This window comes from Ranitomeya imitator, chromosome 4 (assembly GCF_032444005.1).
Source record: "Ranitomeya imitator isolate aRanImi1 chromosome 4, aRanImi1.pri, whole genome shotgun sequence".
NCBI classification, from domain to species: domain Eukaryota; kingdom Metazoa; phylum Chordata; class Amphibia; order Anura; family Dendrobatidae; genus Ranitomeya; species Ranitomeya imitator.
Genome location: NC_091285.1, coordinates 288,064,475 through 288,077,161, shown reverse-complemented (window position 1 = coordinate 288,077,161; position 12,687 = coordinate 288,064,475). Strand labels below are relative to the sequence as shown.

The 12,687-nt window shown below is 43.5% G+C and overlaps 1 protein-coding gene across 1 annotated transcript in view; it reads left to right on the top strand.

Moving 5' to 3' along the window:
- Window positions 1-12,687, top strand: part of NELL2 (neural EGFL like 2) — a 587,110-nt gene that overhangs the window by 532,464 nt on the left and 41,959 nt on the right. The window contains exon 16 of the mRNA XM_069764734.1: window positions 6,338-6,478. Coding sequence (XP_069620835.1) covers window positions 6,338-6,478 — 141 coding nt within the window. The remainder of the gene's footprint in view (window positions 1-6,337; window positions 6,479-12,687) is intronic.

The following is a 12,687-nucleotide window of genomic DNA, read 5'->3' as shown; positions in this document are numbered from 1 at the left end:
CCTGCAATAGTTCACTATTTCCCGGTGACACCCAGGCCAATAGAACCTCTGCACAACCCGTTCCTGCGTTTTATCCACCCCTGGGTGTCCACCCAAGATGTGTGAATGGGCAATGTCCAATGCCTTCCGTCTATACGGACCCGGCACTACCAACTGCTCTACCAACTCCTCCCTTATTTTCGTGACCCGGTACAACAACTCCCCACTCATCAGAAAATGGGGAAATCTTGTGTCTGCCCCCGTCTCCTGTACCACCCCGTCAATAACTGTGACATTATTAAAGGCTTCCCTTAGAGTGGGGTCCCTATGTTGGGCAGTCCCAAAATTTTCACCGGATACCTCTAACTCCAGAATGTCAGATGCAGGGGACACTTCCTCCTCATCTCCAACCAGGACACAAAAAGGAAACCTGTCTGACTCTGGGTGTGGCGACACCCTTCCAGGGTTCATTGGTTCCCTACTCTTGCTAGGGAGCTCAGAACCTTTCCCCCACAAATCCCAAAACAAACAGAAATCCCGGCCAATAATTATAGGGTGCAACAAGTCCTGAACGACGCCGACTATTTGGGACTCAGTGCCACATGCCGTTTCAATGTCCACCCTGGCCATAGGGTAGTCCTTTGCATCACCATGTATGCACCGCACTCCGACCTTCTTTCCTGGGAGCAGCTGGAGAGGAAAAGTGGCTCTCACCAGGGTCACTAGGCTCCCCGAGTCTAACAGTGCCGTTACTGCTCGACCGTTCACCTTTACGGGACACGCTTGAGGTCCCTCGTTGGATGGAGAGTTCACACTACTGGCTGGATACGCATAGTATGAACAACGGCGTCCCATGCTGCAGTCCATCTGCTCAGTGGTCTGGGAACAACGGGCAGCTATATGTCCTGGCCCGTGGCACCTCCAACAAATAATATCACCCGTAGGGACCTTGGGCACCACCTCCCCCGCCCTTTGTGACCTTGGACGCACCACCCCTTTTTGGGGCTCAGCTCCCTTCTGGGACCCCCAGTACGGCATGGGCTGCCTCCCGAAGGAGCCTTCCAACCCTTGGTATCTCTCAACCAGTTTGATCAGCTCGTCGGCATTCTGGGGATCACCCGTCAGGTATGGCGCCAATACCTCTGCCCACTGCTCTGGCGGAAGTTTTTCCCTCTCAGCGACCCTCTCAAACACCGTCAGGAATGCCTCAACATCATCCCCGGGGGTCATTTTCTGCAATGCGCGTCTTACCATCTTCCGGACGTGGGTGTCATCAGCCAGACCTAGGGTTGGGGAGCTCATCTTGCCCTGGATGGCGGTTGCCAGAAGCTGCATCTGCTGCCGTTGCTCCTGCTGGCTTTGTTGCATCTGCTGCCGTTGCTCCTGCTGGCTCTGTTGTATCTGCTGCATCAACAGCCTGTTGGTCTCTTGCTGCCTTTGCTCCTGCTGGCTCTGCCGTTGCTCCTGCTGTGACTGTAACTGACCCAAGTGTTTCAGCAGGTCCTCCATTTTCCCCGGCGATGCTTGCTGGCTTGCAACAGACTTGACCCAGGACATTAAACAATAGACTTACGTCTCTGCTGGGAACGCTGCCCGCATTCTCCACCAATTGTAGGGATTCCACTCACTCAGGTGCGATGGCTGAGACTCAGGAGGCGTGTTCCTTTAAAGTTCACTGGGTTTATTGCTTCATAAACCATATGGCAAAACAACAGAAAACAAATAGCCTTTGGTTCAGGCAAAGAAAAACAAGTGTCCAGTTCATCCGGCTCAGTCCTGAAGCCTTGACACACTCAGGAGGGTTTCACCTCCACACATATCTACTGTGTTAAGCATTAGCCTGTCTTATATAGGACTAACCACACCCAGTAATCTATCACATGATTAGCCATGTGGTCTGACATCACCACAGGTCCTGAAACACAAATATATGGTTATGTAAAACAAAGAAATATTCCGGGCTACATTACAGCGACAAGGTACCTATGTGACACATACCTCCCGTCGACCACACACCCGTTAGCCATGCTACAATGGCCAGCGCTCATGATACCATCATCAGTGTTATGATACCAATTGTTTGTCTGCTATAAAAAACACTACAGGCAATGATGCACAAGGAAGAGGGAGAGCAGGAAGAGGAGCAGGAGGAACAGAGAACAAGTGTTGTCAGGTGAGTCATCATCACAAGTGTAGAACCAGGGGACAGTAATGGAGAAGGAGGAAGACGAGGAGGTGGAAAACAGCTGTGTTCCCAGCAGTGTGGCTTGCAGAGCAGCTCATGTGCACCACTGGAGCATGGATGAGGGGATAGTGAGGATACAGGCTATACACCTCCCACCGAGGACAGCCTTTTGTTGATTCTCGGCAACATAAAACACATGAGCCAAGAAAAGCTGCAGTGCCAGTTCAATTACAGTCCAGTTGCTCATATTTTCAGTAGTGCAAATTATTGCTGACCACCCTGCTGGATGCCCGTCAGTGGAGCGGGATCTAAAAATGCGGCAATACAAGATGCTTATACAGAAACTACTGATGGCTTTCCCACCTGACAGCGGATGCTCAGTGGAAGAACAAGGCAGATGGGGAGGAAAAAGTCGCCAACGCAGCTTTGACACCTCCTCCACCAAAAAATGCAGGGTTAACATAGTTGCAATGTGACAACATTTCATGAGCACTCTACAACATACAGCACGATCAAGTGATACTGCCTGCATTAGCAGGACACAGCATTTACAGAACATTATGGAAGAGTACTTGTCCACACATACAGCTCTGGCAAAAATTAAGAGACCACTGCAAAATGTTCAGTTTGTCTGATTTTTCTTATTATATGTATATTTTTGAGTAAAATGTAAATTGTTCATTTATTCAATAAACTTCTGACAATGTGTCTAATAATTTCCAAGCAATAAATTTTGTATTTTTTTCCAAAAAGGAGCAATGGTCAAAATAAAAAAACAGGCCTTTCAGACCTCAAATAATGCAAAGAAAACAAGTTCATAATCATTTAGAAACAACAATAATGATTTAACTCAGATAGAGTTCAGAAATCAATATTTTGTGGAATTTTTAATCACAGCTTTCATGCGTCTTGGCATGCTTTCCACGAGTCTTTCACACTGCTCCTGGCGCAAAAAATTGAAGCAGTTCTTCTTTGTTTGATGGCTTGTGACCATCCATCATCCTCTCAGAGGTTTTCAATGCAGTTATTCAGTCTGGAGATTGGTCTGCCCATGACAGAGTTTTGATGTGGTGGTCTCTTAATTTTTGCCAGAGCTGTATATCCATGTACAAACTGATGGGTCTGCCCCATTTAACTGTTGGGTGTCAAAATTGGAGATCTTACCCTGTATGCCTTGGAGAATGCTGGCCAGCCTTGCAGCAGTTATGATGTTGGAGCGTGTCTTTAACACCGCAGGTGGTGTCATCACAGACAGGCGCATCTGCCTGTCCACAGACAATGTGTGCAAGATAACATTCCTAAAAATTAAACAAAAGGTGCATCACAAAGGACATGACCTTACCTTTGGCTAACTAGACAATTATACCAGCCACATCCAGCCATGGTTACACTGTAGTTTGCATTTGTTTCATTTCGTTGCATGCCAAAATATAAACAAAACCCAAAAAAATAGTGTTGGCCCCATCTTCCATGTACAGCACCACATTCACCTCCACTTGAACCACTGCATCATGGTTTTATATTTTATTTTTGTTAATTTTTGTTTAATAATTTCTTTATTTGTTATTTTAAGTGAGAACTTTCTCACGATGGTAGCAGTCACGTCAGTGAAGTGACTGGGGTTCTTCAGCTATGAACTCCGGTGACCTTTCTCAAGTCAGTGTTACACAAAGCAGGAGTGTAATCACACTCTTTTTTCAGTGTATTCTGGCTGGCTTGTTGAGTGATCGCATCATGCCAGAGCTCAACAAACCACCCATATGTAACAGAGCTGGATTTCTTTTTGAACAGATATGGATTATTTTCTCTTCGGACAAGTGAGCAATAAAGTAGTTTATGATTTTTATTTTACAGAAAAAAATGGGAAGAAGAGGGACTTTATTTTGGCTGTGTATTTTTTGCAATCTGACTATGTGGTTAGTAATGGGGGTGTCTTATAGATGCCTCTCCATAACTAACCTGTGGGTTTGATGTCAGCTGACATTACAAAGCTGACATCAACCCCATCAACTATTACCCCTCTTTCCACCACACTAGCCAAAATGGGAAGAGTCAGGAAAAGCTTTTCTAGGGTGGCTGCGGGCTGCTATTTTTTGGCTGAAGGGGGCCAATATCCATGGCCCCTTCCCAGTCTGAGAATGCCAGCCCCCAGCTGCCTGTTTAGCTTGGCTGGTTGTCAAAAATGAGGGGACCATAGGCTGTTTTTTAAATTATTTATTTTAATTTTTTTTTAAGAAAAACAGTATGAGGATGCCTCTATTTGATAACCAGCCAAGATAATGCTAACAGTGAGGGCTGCAGCCCACAGCTATTAGTTTGGCCTGCGCTGGTTGTCAAAAATAGAGGGGACCGCATTTTTTTGTATTTACTTGTCGCACAGGCGCTGGATGGTTAATACTCTCATCTTCGTACACCAGCTCTCACTGCTATTAGTGAGAGCAGGCGTACGATGATGAGAGTAGTGTTAACGCCTGTGAGCAGTGGTAACCTTTTTACTGCCAGTCAGAACACCTGGCTCACACGCTCACATGAACGTACTGCTGATTAGAGCCGGAGTTTCTTGCGTTGTCACATAGATGACAGTGTAGGAAACACCCGATGGTTGGGCTGCCGAACCAGAACAGTAACATGGACTTCCTGGAGAAGTCAGCGTTTGCGGTCCGTGCACAGACACAAGTTGTTAGGTACGGTCCCCAAACTTTACCATTCGGATTCGCCCACTACTAAGTACTAGTTCTGAGGGTAATGATAACGATAAAGATTACTATGCAGTAAAAGTGGATGTGCATATTCTGAGGGTGAACATTCAGTCTGAAACTTTTTTTTCTTGAAACAATGTTAAATAAGTAACATTTTATCTACAGTATATAGGAAAAAAAACTGAAGCCATGGGTGTTTTTCTAATCATGGTAGCCATAGATTAGCTTTTTGGTGGCCATATAACCCATATTGCTTTAGATAGACTTTCTGGTTGAATCATCTAATATTCTGCCATTCAGTTTAATATACTGTACTATCAGTTGATGACCATAGTGATTAATGATATTTGTATTATGTGTTATGGAAAAAAATTAAATTTGGTTTGTGAAAATATAGTTGGTATGTAATTGTGTTTCCCAAACTCCAATCCTCACGGCCCCAACAGATCATGTTTTCAAGTTTTGCTCAGGTGGTGAAATTATTATCAGAAGCGTCGTCCACAGTTTCTCTCACCTGAGCAATACTGAGAAAATCCTGAAAACCTGATCTGTTGGGGACCGTGAGGACTGGAGTGTGGGAAACACTGGTGTATAGCCATCTGAAAAGGGGTAATCTACTGCTACTATGATATTGATGACCTTTCCTTTGGTGGCTCAGTGGTTACCCCTGCTGCTTTTGATCGCTGGGGATCAGCATCCAAATCCCACCAAGAATAACATCTGCAATGAGTTAAAGACATTCTGATTGGGAATTTTGATTGTGAGCCCTAATTGGGACAGTGATTATGATGACTCTAAAGTGCTGTGAAATTAATGGTGACATGAAAGTGAGTAAAATTAATCAATGTTGAGCCAACATCCAGCACCTTGACTGATCAGCTGTTCCAACTGCAGGCAGTGGCCAGATAAAAAAACAGAATACTGTGTTGTACAGTACATCAGAGCTCTGAACACAGCTTAGTGGCTGCTCTCGGGTACTCCAGATCATCTCCTATTCAAATGATAGACTAGCTGACGCAGTTCCCGGTCACCAAGCAGTCACTAAACAGAGTGAAGAGCTGTGAGGTTCTCCTCTGTACACCGTTTTTTTCCAGCCGCCAACAACAGTTATTCATTGAAGATGCCGGATGTCAGACTCCAACCGGTCTAATCTTGATGACCTATCCAATATGATAGTAGTGGACAACCCCTTAGAGAAAAAATGATTGATGTATCCCTGCCCTAAGGAGAGTTTTGCTATTTTGTTTTATTGAATGAATACAAAATGACACAAGTATTACATTTTTGTTCCACATCGCTTAAAACCATGAGAGATAAAGGGATTTTCTTGTTCATAGATGCAATAGATGAGCCAGTATTTGTTCACACCTGTAGTCATTGACCTGGGATGCAATGTAATCAAAGATAATGTAACTTTGTGTATGGTTCTGCTCATGGACTAAGCTGATTTACTTTTTTTGTGTTCACTCATTAGACATTGATGAATGTGCCGAAGGATTTGTTCAGTGTGACAGCCGTGCTAACTGCATTAACCTACCAGGCTGGTACCACTGTGAATGCAGAGACGGCTACCATGACAATGGGATGTTCTCTCTGGGAGGAGAGTCATGCGAAGGTCAGTACTCACATTCCCAGTGCTTCAAAGGTCTTTGTGAGATAAAGTATAAGGCATGAAACATCATAACACAATAACATCTTTATGTTAAGGATCATTTTCTATGCATATCAAACAATTTTCAGTTCCGTAAAAGATGGAATCATACTTTTTAAATATGATTTTGTGGGGTTTAGAAAGAGAGATGAACATTTCTGTTCATCGGGCCATTCATGTTCATGGCCACAGTCGGGCCATTCCTTTAGCACTACAAATATGACGAAGAAAGGCTCCATAGGTTCTGCTCTGCCTATTCATGCAGGAAAGAGAGAGAGGATTTGTGAAAATGCATTTATTTCATGTCCCAGAATCTCTCCTCTGCTCTGTAAAACCACATAAATAAAAGGCTAAGTAACACTATGTGGTGCTTCCATCTGAAGTACAAATGATATTCTTTCTGGTGACTGAATAGGCCTCTAGGAGAAATAAAATCAATTACAATGGCAATACAACTAAATGCAGCACTATCCTTTAAAGTCAGGTGCTGTACAAGGATTAATGTTAAAAGAAATGAAAACCAACCGCTGATTCAAAAATGTTCTCCGATGCAATGTTCATAATAATACAGATGTATAACGCACAATACACACTGTAACTTTGGATCCATGGAAATCTGGAGATGCATATTAATTAGTGCTGAAGATTCTCTCTTCTATTAAGCTAGATGCATTTTAATGAATTTCTTTCTCATGCTTTCAAGAGGCAGAAATCCATGTGTGCGCATAGCATTAATTTCAAGTGGAAATTAGAATTTGAACCTCATGGGTTCTGTCTAAATTTAGCCTTATTAATATGGCTAATAACTATCGATTTGATGATTTTATTTCTTGCATTAATACTATAATATTTTGGGTTATTTTTCTTCGGGAAATTGTGTCCTATAAGCATATTTAACAAAAAGAAGTTCCAGCTTCACAAAGTACATTATCTGGTTTCTGTTAAAGAGGTTGTCCAGTGCTTTAACATTGATGGCCTACCCTTAGAATAGGTCATTCATGTCTGATCAGTGGGGGTGCAACCCTGGGCACACTCGTTATAGAGGCTACAACCAGGTATTGTACATCTGCCCCCTTTTCAAATAAATAGGGGTTGGATGTGCAGTACCTGGCCGCGGCCACTACTTAGTCAACAGAGCTGCACTGAGCAATTCTGGCCTCTGCTGACAGTGGGAACAGCAGCCCCACCGAGCAGACATTGATGACCTATCCTAAGGTTGGCCCATCAGTGTTAAAGTAACGGACAACCTCTTTAAATACTCTTCTTCCTTGTATAGAGTAGAGTTCTGCATTTCAGGTATTCATTTTTATCACAGATACAACTTGTGTTTTAACCCCTTTCTGACATATGACGTACTATCCCGTTGAGGTGACCTAGGACTTAATTCCCAGGGACGGGATAGTACGTCATGAGGGAACAGCCACGCTCACAGGGGGGGAGCGCGGCCAATCGCCGCTAAGTGTCAGCTGATTATTACAGCATTCCGGCAGCATAGGGAAGCATTGCGCAGGGAGGGGGCTCCCTGCGTGCTTCCCTGAGACCCTCGGAACAACACGATGTGATTGCGTTGTTACGAGCGTCTCCTCCCTGCAGGCCCTGGATCCAAGATGGCCACGGGGCTCCTTCCGGGTCCTGCAGGGAGGTGGCTTGCAAGCACCTGCTGAGAGCAAGCACTGGCAAGCAGGGCCGGACTGGGACTAAAATTCAGCCCTGGCTTTTGAAGTTACACAGGCCCTCTTGTCACATGGTGACTGTATATCTTTGTACACTTGTAGGCTGGGCTGGTTTTAGGTAAAGTGGGGCCCTAGGCAAAGTTTAAAATGGCGCCCCAAATGCTAACATATTGCACATCACACAAAAGCATTTCGGTTGTATTTACAAGCGCTGAGATCAGGCCGCTAAATGAGTTTGATCGACAATACTGAAGTTGTTCAACGCTTGTTTCCCGGCCTCTTTCCACCAGCTGAGGAATAATGATGGGACAGAACGATCACTAATAAATCACTAACAGATCACCATACAGTATCATGTTATCATGTTTTTAGAATGGTGTCACACTTGTGTATTTTCTATCATATAGACTTCTCAAAGTGACTTCAAGTGTGATGTGGTCCCTAAAATAATGGTGTTGTAAAAATGAGAAATTGCTGGTCAACTTTTAACCCTTATAACTCCCTAACAAAAAAAAATGTGGTTCTAAAATTGTGCTGATGTAAAGTAGACATATGGAAATTGTTACTTATTAAGTATTTTGTGTGATATACTGTATCTCTGTGATTTAAGGGCACAAAAATTCAAAGTTGGAAAATTGCGAAATTTTCCAAATTTTTGTTAAATTTCTGTTTTTTTTTCACAAATAAATGCAGGTAATATCAAATAAATTTTACCACTATCATGAAGTACAATATGTCACGAGAAAGCAGTGCCAGAATTATCAGGATCCATTGAAGCATTCCAGAGTTATAACCTCATAAAGGGACAGTGATCAGAATTGTAAAAATTGGCCTGGTCATTAACGTGCAAACCACCCCTGGGGGGTAAGTGGTTAAAGGCCAAACAATGGGGCCAATATTTTATACCGAGTCTATCCAAAAATTGCAATCCAATCCTACATAGCAAAGAGACCCCCCCCCCCCCCCACTGTCAATAATACGGAAATCGTTATTAAGTCATGATTACTCTGAAATGTTCAAATAAAAGACATAAAAAATAAAGGAGGAAAACATAATACAGGATATGTTATAAAAAGCTCATTGCTGTGGGAGTACAATTACATAAACAGTTATTGGTAGGAGGAAAACTAGTAAAATACACATCCAGTGTACACAGTTAGGCCTATTTCAATGAAAGCGCAAGTGCAGCAAAGGGAAAAAAATTCCTTAAAACATTCAGGAAATCAGGAAATATTATGTATAAGGATAGTGCTATTGACACATTTCCACGCCAAATCTAAGCTGATAGAAATAAATTAGAAAAAAAACCCTTCTAAGTTTATAAGGGTATGTTCCCACATACACACACGAATAGTCAGCTCACCTGAATATCGGCTATTCCTCATCTGTTCCTGCGCGGAAAGGTTGAGCAATCAGTAAACAGAAAAATACGATGAATCCAGCAGGAATGTAAATTAAAATTTGTATATTTATTTCTCCATTTTAAAAATTCTTTGACTTTCTATGGTAAACCACTTAAAAATAGTAATATCTTACACCATTACGCACATTTAGCAGCATTTGTCTGACGCGTTTCAACTGATGTCTTAATCATAGCATGTCTGGAGTGAAACTGAACAGTTCTTATACTTCTTTCTCTGGAATCATAACAACTGATTCTGATTGTATTAATTGTCTTGCAAGTAACACCCCCAGCTTGCTGCAACATTGCGTGTTCCAAAATTAAAACTAAAAAAAAGGGGAAAGGGAGGGAATAAAACTATATACATGTAGTATGTTAAAAACAAGAAGAGAATATATGTATACATGATTGGACATTAAATTAAAGAAGAAAATCATCAATATTGTAAGGTTAGATCTTGTCTGGAGTTCAGACCATGCGGATTTCTGGTCTCCAAGGTAAAGATCCAGAAGGATTCTCTGTTTAATAGTTTTCTTCTGTGATCTCCTCCTCTTTGTGGTTTGTATACCTTTTCTATAGCACAGAAAGAAAATGCCGCTGTGCACATTGGCAAAATGCTTGGATACTGAGGAAGATGAGAATGCTGTTGAATTGGACGCATCTGACAAATGTCTGCGAATCCTTGTTTTTAATGTGCACATTGTGCACCCTACGTATTGCAATTTGCATATGGTGCATTCAATCAAATATACCACATAAGTATCATTACAATTCAACATTTGTCAGATCACATACGTGATCCAGAGACATCCAACTGAGGCGCTGAGTGATCTTCGTCCTGTGGCCCAAGAGAGCGAGACCCCGGGTCCACCATCTGCTCTCGGAGCCCGTCCCAAATCATTTCCCTCTGCCACAACCGGCCAACTCACGCCAAAAGAGTCAGAGGTGCTGGGGCGTACAACCTCGCCAGGTGCTGGAGGGGACACATGTCTCAAACAGCCAGGCAACCCAGGGAACCACATGCCCGGCACACCTTAATGAGAGTCAATTTCCATCTCCAGACCAGCTGGTGTGGATTGCCAATGTGGTGGAGCAAAAGAAGAAAAGTGAGAGGGAGGTCTGGGCCGAGTTGCGCCAGCCAGTAGGTGGCACTATTGTTTGTCGCCGCACATATGGTCAGTTAACGTGTGTGGAGTCAGGCCGAGGATACGGCTTTATTTGTGACGTCGAGACCCATCAAAAGGTGTTTGTGAACACGGCCTCCGTGAAATTCAAAAAGCTCCTGGAGAAGGGAGACTGGGTCTCATTCTATAAAGAGAACTGCCCTGTGGGCTGTTATGCTGTAGTTGTGGCCTTGTGTACCCCAGAAGAAGTGAAGCAGTATGCGGGACTGAGGGTGGCCTAATAAGACTCCCGCAGAGTATTTGTATGTTTTTCAAGCTCCTACCACTTTATTGGGGCAATCCGTGGCTCCTGCGGCTGCAGAGTCACCCCATCCCAAAGTTGGGTAAGTAATAGAGGATTGTTCCGCGTCCTGTCAGGGCAAAAGAGACGCCCTGCTGTTTTGCCCAGTAGATAGGAGTCCCGTGTGTGTTCCTTGTTTGTCTGTTTTGATGCAGAGGACTGTGAGCTGGATGTTCTTTTACAGAGCCCATGGACTCTTTTGTTTGTTTTTGTTGCACCTTGTTTTTGTTGCTGGAAAGCAGGACTTCTACAAAAAGTACTGTGTTTTAAGGTACAGGAGTACCACATTCTAAGAAAGGGGGGAGCGTCTCCCTTTGCCAAGAACATTTATTTAACTCTTTATTATATTATTATATTGGGAACAACCATATTAGTAGAAAGGGGAAATGTAGGGGAAGTGGTATTATTGTTCCTTTTTCTCCCCTACCCCTGTTTGCACTTCGCCTTTTATTAATGTGTTCATGTACCATATGATACTGCTACATATTTAATGTATTATCACTGTGTCTTATAATGCGTACTGCTACGCATAAAGCATATTACTCTTGTTATATATATATATATATATGTACAGCAGTGCCACAAAGTTTCTCACCTACAATACGCAAAACAGCACAGAGACAAGCCTCAAAACTTCTGGAACAAGGTAATTTGGAGTGATGAGACCAATATTGAACTTTTTGGTCACAGCCATAAACGTTACATTTCAGGAGATGTGACAGCTCTATAAGCCTCTAGTGACACACTGACAGGAGACAATGGCTCCTGCAGTGTTATCACTGAGAGTTCAATGGCCTCTCACTTTACGGCACTGCTGCATGAGAATTTTCCCACGCAGCGGTGCTGCAAGTAACAGTATGAACTTTACTGTACTCACAGCAGCGGAGGGATACAGTGCGGAAGGATACCTTCCGTCATTGTATCCTGGAGCCCCTGGAGAGTGGTCACACTGGAGATCATCGCGGGACACTCGTTATTAAATGGATTACATTGGATCAGGGAGTATACTGTTGGTTTATTTTTATTCTTTTTTTCAGGTGATCGAGGGCTTCGGGGACTAGGTGTATGGTGCGTATATACTGTATGTTGTATGTTCTGTATGTGCATGTTTTGTTTTTTTTACACTTGAACACAGTAGCCAGATGATGGGACTACTACTGTCCCATCATCCGGCTAGCTGTCACTGTAGCAGGCATAGCCGGATGGGACTAGTAGTCCCATTGGACAATGCCTGCCTACACACAGACCTGCACGCACACGCACAGAGCCCTGCACACACACACATACAGCCCCGCACACCCACACACACACAGATGCACACAAACACCCACACACAGAACCGCACACACACAGTCTCCGCCTACACACATAGTCTCCACCCACACACTCTTCTACCTCCCGATCTGCAGCATTTCTCGCAGGCACATCCGCAGCAAATCTGCAGATCTTTTTTAAACCTGCAGTTTTGCTGTGGATTGGCCTAACACAATGGAAGTCAATGGGTGTAGAAACGCTGCTGAACCGCAATAAGAATTGACATGCTGCGAAAAAAAACGCTGCAGTTCCGCATGTTTTTCTCCACAGCATGTGCACACCAAATGTCAATTTCACATAGACTAATATTGCTTGTGCAC